The sequence below is a fragment of the Pleurodeles waltl genome, chromosome 9 (assembly GCF_031143425.1).
Source record: "Pleurodeles waltl isolate 20211129_DDA chromosome 9, aPleWal1.hap1.20221129, whole genome shotgun sequence".
Classification (NCBI taxonomy): Eukaryota; Metazoa; Chordata; class Amphibia; order Caudata; family Salamandridae; genus Pleurodeles; species Pleurodeles waltl.
Genome location: NC_090448.1, coordinates 1,125,955,909 through 1,125,972,852, shown reverse-complemented (window position 1 = coordinate 1,125,972,852; position 16,944 = coordinate 1,125,955,909). Strand labels below are relative to the sequence as shown.

General features: G+C 44.1%; 1 protein-coding gene across 4 annotated transcripts in view; it reads left to right on the top strand.

Moving 5' to 3' along the window:
* The window catches only part of ZFYVE26 (zinc finger FYVE-type containing 26), a 449,330-nt gene extending 440,403 nt beyond the window's left edge, over positions 1-8,927 (top strand). For 2 of the 4 annotated variants that reach the window (XM_069208874.1, XM_069208871.1), the window contains exons 40-41: positions 2,428-2,472; positions 6,884-8,927. In XM_069208874.1, the coding sequence (XP_069064975.1) occupies positions 2,428-2,472; positions 6,884-7,093 (255 nt within the window). In that variant the 3' untranslated portion in view covers positions 7,094-8,927. The remainder of the gene's footprint in view (positions 1-2,427; positions 2,473-6,883) is intronic. The other 2 variants (XM_069208872.1, XM_069208873.1) reach the window with 2 other exon arrangements.
* The last annotated feature ends 8,017 nt before the right edge of the window (positions 8,928-16,944 follow it).

Below are 16,944 nucleotides of genomic sequence, written 5' to 3'. Positions count from 1 at the left end.
GGAGCACACCTCGATCAACACAGCATACAAGGACAATGGAACGTTCATCAAACAAAACTGCATATCAATCACCTAGAACTTCTTGCAGTTTTTCAAGCACTAAAAGCTTTCCAACCAATAATAGTTCACAAATACATTCTCGTCAAAACAGACAACATGACAACAATGTATTATCTAAACAAGCAGGGAGGGACGCACTCCACGCAGTTAAGCATGTTAGCACAAAAAATTTGGCATTGGGCAATTCACAACCAAATTCGCCTAATTGCACAGTTTATACCAGGGATACAAAATCAACTCGCAGACAATCTCTCTCGAGATCACCAACAGGTCCACGAATGGGAAATTCACCCCCAAATACTGAACACTTATTTCAAACTCTGGGGAACACCTCAGATAGACTTGTTTGCGACAAGGGAGAACGCAAAATGCCAAAACTTCGCATCCAGATACCCACACAAACAATCCCAAGGCAATGCCCTATGGATGAACTGGTCAGGGATATTTGCTTACGCTTTTCCTCCTCTCCCTCTCCTTCCTTACCTGGTAAACAAACTCAGTCAAAGCAAACTCAAACTCATATTGATAGCACCAACTTGGGCAAGGCAACCCTGGTACACAACGCTGCTAGACCTATCAGTGGTACCCTGCATCAAATTGCCCAACAGGCCAGATCTGTTGACACAGCACAACCAAAAGATCAGACACCCAGATCCAGCATCGCTGAATCTAGCAATCTGGCTCCTGAAATCCTAGAATTCGGGCACTTACAACTTACCCAAGAATGTATGGAAGTCATAAAACAAGCAAGAAGGCCATCCACCAGGCACTGCTATGCAAGTAAATGGAAGAGGTTTGTTTGCTACTGCCATATTAATCAAATACAACCATTACACACAACTCCAGAACATGTAGTGGGTTACTTGCTTCACTTACAAAAATCTAACCTAGCTTTCTCTTCCATTAAGATTCACCTTGCAGCAATATCTGCATACCTGCAGACTACCTATTCAACTTCCCTATATAAAATACCAGTCATTAAAGCATTCATGGAGGGCCTTAGGAGAATTATACCACCAAGAACACTACCTGTTCCTTCATGGAACCTAAATGTTGTCCTAACTAGACTTATGGGTCCACCTTTTGAACCCATGCACTCCTGCGACATACAGTTCCTAACCTGGAAGGTGGCATTTCTCATCGCCATTACTTCCCTGAGAAGAGTAAGCGAGATTCAGGCGTTTACTATACAGGAACCTTTTATACAACTACACAAAAATAAAGTCGTCCTAAGGACCAATCCTAAATTTTTGCCAAAGGTTATTTCACCGTTCCATCTAAATCAAACAGTGGAACTTCCGGTGTTCTTTCCACAGCCAGATACCGTAGCTGAAAGGGCACTACATACATTAGATGTCAAAAGAGCATTAATGTATTACATTGACAGAACAAAGAACATCAGAAAGACTAAACAACTCTTTATTGCATTTCAAAAACCTCATGCAGGAAACCCAATTTCAAAACAAGGTATAGCCAGATGGATAGTTAAATGCATCCAAATCTGCTACCTTAAAGCTAAACGACAGCTGCCCATTACACCAAGGGCACACTCAACCAGAAAGAAAGGTGCTACCATGGCCTTTCTAGGAAACATCCCAATGCAAGAAATATGTAAGGCAGCCACATGGTCTACGCCTCACACATTCACCAAGCACTACTGTGTAGACGTGTTATCCGCACAACAAGCCACAGTAGGTCAAGCTGTATTAAGGACATTATTTCAGACTACTTCCACTCCTACAGGCTGATCCACCGCTTTTGGGGAAATAACTGCTTACTAGTCTATTGCAGAACATGCGTATCTACAGCGACAGATGCCATCGAACTGAAAATGTCACTTACCCAGTGTACATCTGTTCGTGGCATCAGTCGCAGTAGATTCGCATGTGCCCACCCGCCTCCCCGGGAGCCTGTAGCAGTTTGGAAGTTACCTTCAATTATTTATATATGTATCATCTCAACCTTAAATAAGTGCATACTTAGTCACTCCATTGCATGGGCACTATTACTACAATTCAACTCCTACCTCACCCTCTGCGGGGAAAAACAATCGAGGATGGAGTCGACGCCCATGCGCAATGGAAACAAAAGGAGGAGTCACTCGGTCCCGTGACTCGAAAGACTTCTTCGAAGAAAAACAACTTGTAACACTCCGGCCCAACACCAGATGGCGAGCTATTGCAGAACATGCGAATCTACTGCGACTGATGCCACGAACAGATGTACACTGGGTAAGTGACATTTTCAATATATGTGTGTGTGTGTGTGTTTCAAACAATAGAAACTGTGTTTAGCTACTCGGTTCATTAGTGTGGGTGAGTACCTTCTCCAAACCTGAAATCGGTGTGTTTCTTCTTTATGCTGCAGGAGCTTGACAAACTGGTTCAAGAAATGTCCGACGTAAACAAAAAGGTGAGACTCCATATTAATGCCCTAATTCATCCCTCGACAGTCAAAGGTGCACATGTAATTTAAGAATGTTTCATGTCTGTACGTGGCCAAGCAGTGTTGGATAAATACAAAATAGTGATGTGATGGCAACCTCAAAGCCGTGGCAAATGTGTTGCATATTGAAAACGATGTTAATGCTTAGAAACAGTAACGCTATGTTGGAGACCATTGCTGACAGTGTACCCTCCATGAGTTGTAGGTTTTTGTTACTGGGGTGAACCTCAGTATCATCTTCACAGAGTGTGTGGGTGAAAACAGTATGTAAATCAGCATATCTTTTTGACAAGGACCTTTGTATGTAGGAGAGGATGTGGCTTAACAGCCTGAGCTGCCGATTTCAGAGCGGGGGACACGAGGTTAACGTCTCGGCGTCAGCGTCTGGCTCAACATCCTGTGATTCTATGCAAATCACTTAATCTCCTTGTGCCTACAATTCAGCGCCCTGAGACCCTCACGGGTGATTTGCCGCGCTTTACAAATGCTGGATTTATAATACATGAATTTATTTATATACATTGTGTGATTCTGTTAGTAGTGAAGCCTGTTGTAACATGAATGTTGAAGTGGGTCAAACCAAACTGGTGATTAGCCTACAATATCGTCATGTAAGTCAAAATAATTATGATAAATCAACAAAAGAGATCACTATTCTTTTTAAATTCATCAACAAAAAATCAAATGGATGTCTACAGTTGGTGATTGGAGACTTTTGTTTTCACTCTTTACCTTGAATTACCCAGGCACTATCAGGAACTGTCATAACATTGATCTGCAAACCTAGTGGATTTGATAGGTTGATGTACTAACTTCATTTCTCTGTGTTTGATTGGCTGCCTAGGAAACAGCCTTGCCCTGAATACTGATCTCCACAATAAACATTGTTGTGTGGCTGCCTCTTCCTTTTATGTATTGGATTATTAGGAAATTAACATAGGATGTGCAACTGCTTGAAGAATATGTCATGCCCATGTCTGCATTATGGCTCCCCTTGTGCTTTGTGGTGGTGTTTTGTCATTCTGCATCTTCAGTCAGTATCCATCTTCACAAAGCCTCAGTCTGATCCAGTATACTTAATTAACTATTGCCAGCAGCAATTCATGGTCAACTTTAAAAGGTCACATTTAAGAAGAAATTCTATCAAAAACAGTTTTGGAAATTATTATGAATTGGTTTTTATTGAGGATGAAAATAGAAACCTGTATGCAAAAATGGAAACAACATTGGCAACACCAGTCAGTCTGGCATAGGTTAACAGCATCTTTATGAGAGGGAGAACTGTGGCGTGTTTCCAAGCACCCAGAAGGTGGCTGTGTGAAGGAAGTCATTCAGGGTCGGGGTGAGTGCTGAGCTGATGGGGTCCTTTTTTAAACATGTGATCAGGGTAGGCGTCCAGTGGTGCTTCAGAGTCTATGGAGCGCATGGACGCTGCAGTTTCTTGAATTAAGATGGTGGTCCTGTGGCAGTTGAGAGTGACAAGTATGGCAGCTGCGAGGGTAGAGGAGTCCAGTTGGGGCTCAAAGTTGTCAAAGATGCTGGAGATCTTGCTGTTGAAGAAGAGGGACAGATGGGTGCAGAGGTCTCGTGAGGGGGTGACGCTGGTGAAGCTTGCTGCTGAAGAGATACAATGGCAAAGATTTTTTTTACACTGGTGATGCTGCTTTCAATGCGCTTGATGAGGGCAGAGCACTTGGTGGCTCTTATTTGCTTGTCTTATTGTCTGAGGGCTGATCTGTAGTTGCTCTTGTCGGTGTCATCCTGGTTTTGTGTCCATTAGCGTTATAGCTGCTTGCAGTGGCACTTGGTGAGTTTCAGCTATTCTGTGTACTAGCTTGCTGTGGTCTATTTTTGGTGGCTTTGGTGTTCTTGAGTGGGGTCACTATGTTTGCACGGGAGGTGATCCAGGCATTGAAGTTTGAGGTGGATCTGAGGAGGTTTGTGAGGTGTTGAGGTTTCTGGCAGGAAGAGCATTTCTGGTGTGTGATTAAACAGAAGGTCCCAGATTTCTGTGGCGTGTTTGATGGGGGAGCAGGTGTTTGATGAGGGAGCAGGTGTTGAGGAGGCAGGATAGGGAGACAAGCGTGCAGGGAAAGGTGGGGATTGGGTGAGCCTACACAAGTGTGGGGGTGCGGAAGAGTGTGGGAGAAGTGGCAGGTGGAGCAGGAGAAGGCACTTCCGATGACAGCCGGCCAAGCCCGGCAGCAGTGCTGGGAGATGCATCTGAGGTTCAGGGCATGGAGCGAAGCAGAGGAGTAGTGTTAGGACAATGGATCCTGGCACTGGGGGCGGGCGGGATACAGACAGGCACAAATGGACCTGCGTTTTGTGCACCAGAAGCACACCCTCCATTAAGTAGCAGGGTGAGGAGCTTTAGGGTGGTGGGCAGATCTAACGACTAGCAGGAAGGGATCTTGGCTCAGGAAGGGAGGCGGGAAAGCATTCAGGGGGTGGAGAAGGTCATGAAGAAGAGCATGTAGGGAACGGGGAAGTGGAGGTGAGAGAACAATTGATAGTGCGAAACTCAGAAAAAAGGGCTGAGACTTTAAGGGGCCAAAAGGCTAGAAGAGTTGAGTGACCAAGGTGGAGAGAAACATTAATGAATGAAAGGCAAAAGCACAGAAGAGTAGAGAAGAATGCGTGAGAAAAAGTGATAGATGCCCAGAAAGTGGTAGACAGTGAGTGAGAAATGCTCAAAAAACAGCAAAGAATGAATGCAAAAGAATGAGAAATGCGCCAAGAGAAGCAACAAAGAAAGACTGAGAAATGCTCTAAAAAGCAGCAAGGAATGAATGAGAATGAATGAGAGATGCACAGATAACAGGAAGGAAAGAGTGAGGAACGCTCAAGAAAGCGGCAGAGCATAAAAAACAAAGGAAGAAGAAAAAGCCAAGAAAGCGGCAAAAGAGATCAGAGGGCAAAGAGGCAGTAAAAGTGATGAATCAGGAGAATAAGAAAGAGAAGAGGAAGGTCAAGAAAAGAGAGAGAGAAAAGGTCGAGAAGAGAGTGAAAGAGAGAGAGAGAGCGAGCAGGAGGAGGTCAAGACAGGAAGCTGCCCCCCCCCCCCCCCCAGTCCATCATGGTAACTGCCTCCCTTACAATGGTTACTGTCTCCACCCAACTGGTGTCAGGCATACCCTGGCCTTTGGTATTGAGTTAGTAGTTGAACAGAGGACTGCGCCTCATGTTCTGCAGCCGAGGGCGCTGTGTGTGCGGAGACAATCGTCTGTACTCGGAAGGGGTAAAGTTAACCTAGAAGTACTTTAATGCAAGATGCAAGTGGCTAAAACTCGATGGCTGTGCAAGTGTCATGGGTCATCGGGACACTTGGCAGCTGTTGCCCACCGGTTCACCTAATTGTAAAATCTGTGAATACTCTTAAATAATGTTCATGCAGACACATGTTGAACGCCTAACTGTTTCATACTTGTTACAGCAGCAAGAAATAGAATACGTGAAATTCAGGCGTGAAGTGCCTTAGGGTGGTGAATTGCAAAATATAAATATGCTTCCCTCTCCCTCTCTCTTCCTCCTTGTGTCTCTGCTGCACTGAGAGGCATTGCTTGTTAGAGGATGGGGACCTGTCAGCGCGCCATTGCACAGCACTCTAATGAAGATACAGAGGCGCCAGGCTAGGGGTTCAGTGAGATCAAAGGCCCCATCCACAGGAGGTTACAGCAGTCCATCCTAGCTTCCTCTCTCCCAATCCAACTCCCAGGCAGCTCTCTTGTAAGCACAAGAAACCCACTCATGGTTGACACTTTACCGTGAGCATGAGGACATGGACACGGACACACACTCCTCCTCCGATACAAGTGTTCTAACATTGGGGCTCCATGTGCTGGTGCCTGGTCAGCTTGAGAGAGAGAAAAAGAGTGTTGCTGGGGCATTTCCTATAAGTCATACTATATTTCTTTAAATGCACCACTTGCCTTTGGGTTTATTGAGCAGGCGATGAGTTCTCAGCTTTAACATGTGGAGTCCTTTCAAGTGGAGGTCCACTTTTGGGGGGGTGGGGGGGGGAGGACCATTCTCCATGAGAGTTAAGACTCTGCTTTTAAGCAACCTGTCAAAAACATGTACCGTGCCTACCAGCTGACTCAACTGTGATCCTGTACCTGAAAGCAGACCAGCTCAGTCAGGAATGTTGAAATGATGAGCAAGGCGCCATTAGAATACTGTGGTACAGTGCGCACTATTAACCGTGAAGTTATGAATCTGTGTGCTAAGTATGTAGAATGTAGCCTATGTGCTTGCAGAAAGGAAGAAGCGGTTTATCGTTGGCTTCGGTTATATGCAGCATACACTGTTTAACCTTACTTGTGTTAGAGGGATCCTGATAGTGCTTTACTCATCACCAGGTTTTTCTCTCCTATAGATCAACGCATACGTTATGTGCAGCAAGCTGCGCTCGGCCTACTTGATTGCTGTCAAGCAAGAGCATGAACGAGCAATTCAGCTGGTTGAGGAAGTAAAGCAGGTGGCAGTGGACAGAAAGGACAACGTCATCCGACAGATCTGTGCCAAGTGGCTTTCTGAGCACCCTCCAGCACCTAAAGGAAAGCACAGCCACAGTGCACGCAAATAACCCCACAGCAGTGGCCGTGAAGGAAGTCTCCAAGTCTGCAAGGTCTTCAGTAGATGTAGACTGCTCCACAACCCATGCAGGTGCTCTGGAATAGCCTCTCCTGTCTCCCACACACCTGGTGGGAGGGGGCATGCTGGTTCCAAGGAAGACCCTGACAGTGGCGTAAACCTGATTCCACCACAAAGGAACTTCCTGCCCCTCTTCTTCGGATACAAGTGCCATGCCTTGCATAAAAAAAACAGCTGTCTCTACCTCTGAAGGAGCAAAGGAAGATGTGTTCTATCATATTTGACAAATATGATAAGACTAGGGCACAATTGTGTTTTTTTATATATATACATACCAACGAATGCATTTTTTATGCCCAAGACAACAAAAGAACTTTGTGTTTCACGTTTGAAAATTAAATTCTTAACTTATGTTGCAGAGAATGTTTTACAAAAATAGCCCCTCTATTCTCTAATTATGTTGCTTGTGAGAAAGGGGTCTATCTGTGTTGTGATACCATTATGCCTTTCTGTGGGATGGAGCGGAAATATGCCTTCATGCTGGATTTTGCCCATAGTATTGGTCGCCCCCCATATGGGAGCGTGTGAGTGACCTCAGTGACAGAACTCTACTTGGGCTCCTTGAAGTGTACTAGTTTATAGAACCTCCAGGACGTCTCATGAGCAGCCTCAGTTTGAGGATCTACCTCCAGGAACAGATTGAATTGAGTAAATGCTGATCACAGATTTTGTTGTCAATTGATGAAGAAAGAATTTTTGAAACAGTTCGATTTTCACCCTAGTTGGTAACCTGTGAGAACCATCAGGCTTTCTGTTGATGCTTTGACCTACCCAGACCTAAGAAGGGCAGTCTTTCATAAATACTAAACAGATTCCGCGCCCTGTTGTCTGTGCAGCGTTACACGGGATGGGAATATGAACTGTTTTCAAAACCAGGGAAATCCTACACTATCTATCTTCCAGTGATCCAGATACTGCTTCCATGCCTCTGGGTGAATGTACAACCTGGAAGTTTTCTCTTCCTTGATGCACCTGTTTCACAAGAGGTTGCCTTTTTAGAGCGCTACGAGTCATAGTCATATACCACTTTCGCAGCACAGTGCCGCTAGATTCATTATCCTGTTTTAAAATACTCAGGCGGACTAACTCCTTGTTGTTCATATGGCTTCCTAGTGGCTAGAAGAGTAGGAACTTTGCTTTTGCCCCAAAAGTGGTGGAGGTTGAAACATTTATTGGAGTTAGTTGTGTCTGTTGATGTGTTCAGCGTGTGACGTGATGGAGCTGGTCCCTGTCTTCTAAGAGGAGAACACATATTTGCTTCTTTATACTTACAGTCGGAGGCAAATTGTGATTAATGTGGAGAGGGGAAATTTGTGCACCAGCGTGGATTGGTATTGCATTGCGGCATGACAGCTTCAGTGATTGGGGTTCGTTCTTCACAAACATGTCTGTGAGCCTGTCATGGCCCTTCTGCCTTGATTCATGTTATCTGCCAGTTAAGATCTAATTTAGCACCACTTTGTAGTTATTGTTACAGTGTTGCATCAAACCAGTTGTTGAGGTGTTCACGTCGTTATATGGAGGGTGATACTTTATTTTTCAGCTTTTTTATATGTTTTGCTGAAAAGCTTTGAGGCTTTCGTGAAAGCGTTCAGTGCAGCTGAGGAGCCCCACAATCGAAAGTCTCAGAGCCGGTGTTAGTTAATCTCACTGGCTGGGTTAGCAGTCATGTGGGATATGCAAATGTGAAAAATTTATATGTTCCGTACAGCAAAGTTCTGGAGCTTGAAAAGGGAAAGGCAGCTAAGAACTGGCTTCAAAAAGGGAAAAAGAAAAAAAGGGAATAAATATTGTATTGATTTACGCCTAATCTTGTATGGATAGACTAGGTCTGTGGGTTGCGTTACTCTGACACAAAGAGCTAGTTCATGTTGGATCTGGTATCTGGTGCCAGATTTTTCAGATCTGCTACATGAAAGGCTCTGCAAGCTCAGGATCAAGATTTCCTTGTTCCACAGTCATGGGCAGCAGTAATGTAATGATATAGTCTTGTGTTAGACAAAGCACTTCAGTAGGGAAGCAAAAGCCACTGATTTTAAGAAGTTATCACAGTACTTCTTTCTAGCAAGATAGTTTGACTTTGGTAACACCCTTGAGGAACAAGGACTGATTCACCTCTTGTTCTTCTTGTATTTGAACTGAGGAGTGGGCGTGCACTTTAAGGAGTTTTGTGAATGACAAATCGTGTACAATGCAAAGTCACAATAAGGAGCATTGCTTTGGAAATAATTATGTTTTTGGTGCTGGCATCCACTTTCTGCTTTGACTAACGAAAGGAATATGTTCAACTAATAACTGACTTGAGATGTGTAATTGCGGGTGGTGCGGTACCACCTGTCTCGACGTTTTACCTGTTTGGTTTTTAATGAAGTATCTGTTTTGGCGATGCCAAGGAAGTCACAGCTCAGTTTTCACCCTTTTACGTACCATCATCAAACACCGATAGCTCACAGGGATATTTCACTTATCCCTGCTGGGAATCAGTATGTCCCTTTTAGCTTTAGGGCCCTGGTGTGTCAATCTTTACATAATAAAAGAAACACATGAAAGAGCAACGCATTTTCACTCATGCATCCTTCAGTGATGCTGATTCTAAATGTCTTTTAAATAATAGCCAACTGTTTTTTGTAGTTAAATTAACGTGATTGTTTAAGCACTTTTTCGAAAAGCATTGTACATAATGTTTATTGCGAATTGATGATGGCTTGAAAATGCCATTTATGTATGGATCCAACTGTTGAATTACATGATTGGGCTCCACTTCCCCAGTACTAAATGTGTAAGGAGTTAGAATTCTCACTAAGGACACACCAGAAAAAGGCCAACTTTATGTCTGATGTCTAGCCAAATGATCAACTTTCCAATCAGTTTGTTTCCTGCCCCCCAACCTTCCATCCTCGCACCCCCAACCAAACCTCCAGAAAATATCCCACCCCTTTTAGTAGTCTGTTGATTTTGTACCTGCACCACAGAGAGAAGGTTTCCCACGTTGCCATGAATGGGCGATTGCATCATGTGAGCTGGGTCATTCGTGTCTGTGGTAATGAAAAAGTGTGATTTTCTTCTTTTTTATCTTTCGAAAATGTTTCATTGTTTTTCTACTTCTGACCTCTTTGCACTGTAGTACTGGCACTTTATCTAGACGAGCTGCAGTTTGTATAAACCTTAGTATGGAATAATTAATCTCTTTTGATATTGACTACGACTGGAACATTGCTTGTTTTTAGCAATTCTGAGTTAACTGTGCAATCAAAATGTGCTTCACACATATACACATAAAATATTTATATTATTGTGAAAATCTTTTGTTTCTAATTAACAAATTAAATTGTTACTAAATAAAAGAATTGTCCTATATGTCCCAATGCCTTTATTGATTTTCTGGCCATGATGATGTTTTCACGCATGTATAGTTTTTAAAGACGTTTTCACAGTAACAGTTATAGAGCATTTACTCACTGGTGTTTGATTGTTTTTTGCAGTTATTGATCTAATAATAGTTGCTGCAGTGGAGCCAGGTGGTGGTGGCTTAAGATGCATTCAGTGAGCTCCCCAGCTTCATACTCAAGTTGATCCTTCTGAGGCAGGAAGAGCTATGGGTCAGACATAGCCAGTGTGGAGAATGTTACTAAATGAAGATGAACCAAAATTAAGGAAACAGTACAGGGCGACGTATACATTTGCCAGTTGGGGGTCCCAGAAAATGGCTTAATGGGAATCTCAACTTCGTTTGGTAAGAATTGTGTTTGACCTGATGATTAGGTCAGAGACACTGTTCTCTGTGGGAAGTATGAGGACACGAAGGCCCAAGCGAGACAGCATCAGCATCACCTGTGGGCAGAGGATAAGGCTGGGTACAGGATGCTGTCCCCGTGGCAGGCCTGGGTATTAGGAGGAGCCAATGAGAGAGGGCCAGAACCGGAAGTGGAATCTGATGCTTGGCTTCTCCGCAGAGCCTGCAGGGAGCGCTGAGCTGTTGTTCAACGAGTCAAAGCAATGACCCGTGGACTGGTCCCTGTGCACCAAATGCACAATGCACAGCATTTCTGGTGCTTAAAGGAACCCAGAAATGTCGCCTTGCGATATGTAGGGGGGCTACCCAACATTTCTAAGATCCTGGATTCTATTAAAACGTGAATACAGTGGTCTTTATGGAAACATTAAACAGAAATGCCTCTGGCAAAGTTTAATTTATAAGTCTGTAAGCAATACCATCATGTTTGCATAATAATTATATGGGCCAGCTACAAGAAAAAATACCTCACACACTGTCAAGTAACTCAGAGGTTGATTTATACAACCACAATTACACTGCTTTCAACAAAGAAATCAAAATCAAAAAGGTGCTGTGCAAGTGTGTTGTGGTGAGTGCTTGTGCAAGATGACAATAGTGCAACAATAACCGATGCAAGGAAATAGACGAGACACAATTGTTTTGGCTGCTACGGTCCATTTTCTAGTCGATATGAAAATATTGATTTTAAGGCTATTGGTGATGCGCTGAAAAGCAGCTTACCAACAGATAGCAAATTCTAATATCTTTGGGGAACTTTCTATGAAATATTTTCAGTACAGAAGCTAAATCCCTCAGGTCACGCAGATTACTGCCAAGAAAAGTGAAAAGTGAGGAAGAAGAGGAGCAAGAGATGAAATGTGGAAGCCTCCAAAAGAAAAAAAAAGCATCTGGAATAAGTAAAGGAAACGTGGATAGACTGATGGGATTACTATACTGAGGAACATGCGATCAGTTAAACCATGTAGTAGGGAGAATATCCCAAACTTTTCAAGCAACATATGTGGTTTAGTATAAACCCATTTGTTGTCCGTTCAGGTTGTAGCGATCCTAACTTGTAAAGCTTGTTCTAATGAGGCCACCCGCTTGGGCCTTCTCATTCACACAAGCTTCAACATAGGTTGGATGACCATCGGGAATAAGCTTCTTGATCTGAATGGAATCTTGCTGGCAGCGCATAGTGAAAATAATACCTTTCCCACATCACTTATGGTAGGAACGCTTGGGCCAATCTGGTGAAATTATCAATGATAATTAGAATGCTCTGGATTCCTTTCCGGATCTAGGGCCAGATGTAGGAAAGGATTTGCGAGTCGCAAACGGCAAAAACTGCTGTTTGCGAGTCGCAAATCGCATTTTCCTATGCAGGAATGCATTTTGCGAGTCGGGACCGACTCGCAAAATGCATTTCAGAATCGCAAATAGGAAGGGGTGTTCCCTTCCTATTTGCGATTCGTAGTGGTATGCAATACCATTTGCGACAGGATATGCGGTCGCAAATGGTGTCGCAGTTACCATCCACTTGAAGTGGATGGTAACCCACTCGCAAATTGGAAGGGGTCCCCATGGGACCCCTTCCCCTTTGTGAATGGACCCAGAACAATTTTTTCAGGGCAGGTAGTGGTCCAAGGGACCACTACCTGCCCTGAAAAAATACCGAAACTAAAGGTTTTGGTTTTTTAAGTGCAGTTCGTTTTCCTTTAAGGAAAACAGGCTACACTTTAAAAAAAAAACTGCTTTATTTAAAAGCAGTCACGAACATGGAGGTCTGCTGACTACAGCAGGCCTCCATGTTTGCGAGTGCCTATAGTCGGTATGGGGCCGCAATTTGCGACCCACCTCATTAATATTAATGAGGTGGGTCTCTGCGACCCCATACCGACTCGCAGACGGTGTCTGAGACACCGTTCTGCATTGCAAATTGCGACTTGCAATTTGCGAGTCGGAAGGACTCGCAAATTGCAAGTTGCAATTTGCAATTTTCCTACATCTGGCCCCTAGTGACAGAAAATGTGTGCGCATGAGGTACATTGGGCCAGTTCTTTCTAGATGTCCCATTGGTGTAACTAGCCTTTTGAAAATGCTTCATGTTTGTTCTTTTTTTCTTTACAGCAGTTGCCCAACTTTTGTTGCTGGAAGAGCCAATGGAATTTTCTTCTCTTTAACCCTCAGGTTTTGCCAATCACCAAGTGTCCATTCTGACTGTGATTATCATACAACACTTGCTGTCTGTATTTCTTTTGTAGGACCAACCTCCAGATCTTCTAACACTATGGACGTATTACTTCTTTCTATTAAAAATGTCTGGCCACACCTTTCTTTCTCCAGTCCATGAGCAAGAGTCAAGCGTTTGGTTTTTCACATTTGGCTTGATCAGGCGGCCGTCCACAGTTCTTGGTATTCAGCACTTGTGCTTTTCTGATGTCACCCATCTGTGCGTGCCTAGGATAAATGTTTGTTATAGCAATCCAGTTATTTCAAGAGTTAACAATATGCAATGTTTCAGCTGGCTTTCACATGATTGTGTCTCTTGTGCAGGTTGATTGCAGAGGCGGTTGCACACTGCTTCCACTAGTACTTCTCTTCCATTTCACTTTGGATTTTGATGGTGTTGCTCTCCTGGCATCAGTGTTTTTTTCTCCCAATCATTAAGTTTAGACTCCCTGCATAAATAATGTTCCCTGAGCCACTTGTAGGTTTTACTGTAAACCTGGTTCCATACTGATACTTAGGGAAATTTGAGTGCCAGGAACCCTAGTTTGTGTGCTGAATAGTTACTTTTCAATATAGACAACCCGATCTTTGCAGAGCAACTGGTTATTCTTATTCATCTTCTTCTTGCCAATAAAGTTCTCAGAGTTGTGTTTTCTGATCACATTCTTGCCATGACAGGACTCCCAGGGCTCCACCCTAAGACAGTTATAGGTTTCTTGATAAGCAGCTTACTTGCTGAACAGTACATTGGACGCCAAATGGGTACATACCTTGTAATGCACTGTCTCGGGCTGATTGTCAGTTTTCAAGTCTTTTTCTATTGCAGGGCTGCCCCTTGGTCACTTCAGTCCAGGGCTGCAGTTCTGGGCAAATCCTAGCACACGTCTGAGGTAGTATTCACAGAATCCCAGGAAACTGAAGTCATTTCAACTTGTTTAGTCTGGGCCAATTCTGAAGAGCTTCCCGAGGTGTGTTTGTGTGTGGGGGAGGGATCGGGGGAGGGTGGCTACTTGGGTTGCTCCCAGAGTACATTTGGGCCACAATTATTGGCTCTGACATACTGAAGTTCTGAAAACTGAGCTCTAAGTACACCAATACAGCATCGACTCTCACGATTGCGAGCAGTTCACAGCTTCTCACCAAGGTGGGAGTAAAGACTCTGAGCCCAACAATCACACAGTAGAACTCAGTAATGACTGACCAGCCCAGTGCTCTAACTTTATGAGATAGTAAAAGTACTACATTAAACACCAAAGGGATCTAAAGAGGGGCTATTGGTAAAGCAACCGCAATCTCTTAAGACAAAAGACAGGTGCACACTCATACTGTGGGAATCTAAGCCAGTTACAGTGCCTAGGGCCCACAGCTCAGAATTGTAATGGTATCTGGTTTCTTACTCATTATAAATCAGACCTACAATCTCAGTTTTAAACTCCACGTTTTCCAGGGCTGTGCACCATCAGTTTTTAATATCGTCTTTGCCGCAGGATCCCAGCGAAACTTGTTTGCTGGATGTCTGTTTGGCCCCACTCTTTCAGCACTACAAGTGGTGCCACATATGCTAATGGCATTCATCAGGAGTGATTGAAATCTCCCAAACACAAACCCTCCAACCTAACTGGTAATGAGAGCCACCCACATGTCACTAATAAATCTTTTGGGGACCCAGGTGGGCCAAGGCTCACAGTTGCCACCAGCATACAACACAGTTCTCAGGGCATAGCGAAATTCGAGGACTAGGCTGTCATGCTTCTCTTCATCAGCACAACGTGCCATGTTCACAAGAGGGGGGCACATAGGCCCACTCCGGTACGCTGGGCGACTTCTGCTATGTCCCTCCTAGTCAGGGGTAACCACAGGCAGCTGTCATGCCTGAGATCTTTGGTGCAACTCCCAAGATTAAAACGGTGGTGGGTGGTGCTGAGATCCACTTGAGCACTCTGGCCCACTGTAGTGTCCCTCCTGGTCAGCTGTCATCACATGCAGTAGTCATGGTTAGAATAATTGGTGGGTTGCACAAAACCCGCACAAGAGGACGCAGGAAACCCCACTTAAGCTCTTGTGATGAACTCCCACGAAATTCCTCGAGTAAGTGCACTGTTCTGTGCATTTCGCGCTTCCAGATCACTGCTGTTGGGCTTCTCCTCTGGTTCAGACTTTCTCCTGCAAGGGTGCATCTGCTCCCCTCCTCCAGCTGGCCAGGTCTACCCCTTTCCAAGGCAGACCTAGAGCACTTCTTCAGCATGTCGTTGCAGACTTTCTGTTGATTTCTCTTTATTTGTGGGAGACTGTCAGTCAGCGACACCAGCCCTGGATCCAGAGAATTTCCTTCACGCTATAGAATGTCACCTCTTTGGTCCATGAGAAATCCTAGATTAATCTCAGGAAGTTTCAGGCATTCACCAGTAGTCCTTGTTGAGACAGGGAATGCTGATTACATAATCTCTGTTCTGGAACCGATCTGAGGGAGTTTGCTTGGTTCAAATAGAGTAGACAGTCTTCATCTTCAGGTGATAGACCCACAGTCGTGACAGATTAGACATTTCTCCGGGGGTATTGCCCTTGATAAGCACATAAGTGAAGTCCTCAAAATTGACACCCATCAGCCTTTTGAAGTAGCACATCTGGAAAGAGAAAGGTAGACACAGACAGAATAGTCCACCATGCCCTTTTTTAAAGGAGACTACTGTCTCCAATTTCATTACACCTCCATCTACCCTAGTGCGAGTGCTCAGGAAAGAACAATCAGGAGGCCTCTATTGCATTTCTATAGAGAGTGCTGGCTGTATTCTCCCATTCCTTAATGACTGGGCTGTCAGGAATGTCAAGAATATGCTTTGCTCATCTAGGAGGCTGTTGCCCAGCCTCTATCTTTTGCCATGCAAAATCCAAATTGGATGCCACTTGTCTCATAACGACACACTTACATACCATATAGATTCACAGTACCAGTTACCTTGTTCTCTTTCCACACATATCACACACTCAGGATGTCAGAAAAGGATCCGGATATGAGCGAGTACAGGAACTTAAACAAGAGGGGATGGTAGGCGTTTGCGCTTGCTAATAGGGAAAGGAAAAATGCCTTTCTGATGGATACTTCTAACCAAAAATTCCTCACCTTAGTATAATCCCCAGGTGCTAGACTGGACCTAGAAAACGTTTCTCATTCAATGCTCCTGCACGCCCCTATATGGCACAGTGCCACTCCATGTTGACTCTGACCCAACCCTGGAACTGACAGAACAGAGTCCCATATAAGTGGCACTTCTGTGTGCTGACATCAGATCCTTTCTTTCTGACAAATACTTCTAACCGTAGATTCCCCGCATTGTGAATTTCCCCAGCACCAGACTAGATCGGAAAACTCAAAAGCAGTGATCATTAGTGTGGGTCAGTGTATTGTGCGACTCCAGTTTGACTCTCTTCCTGCTGGAACTGACTACCGGCGTGGCATATAACCCTACTCATGCACGCTGACATCAGTTCCTTTTTTTCCAGACATGGATATGGAGCTCTGCTCCTCTTTTTCTTAATTTAAAACTGATTTTTCCCTTCAAAATTTTCCACTGTGCGAGTGAGCATGTTACCCCCCCAAGACTACAGAGTTCAAGCATTATAGAGTCTGAGATTTAAAGCATTGTAGAGACTTTTGCAAACAATTGTCTTCAGTGGCCAACCATTATTGAACCACTTATTGTTACCTCTAAGTGTATCGTGCTGGGAGACTTTAACTTTCACCTTGAGGATTAATAGGACTGTGGGACGGTCGTTCT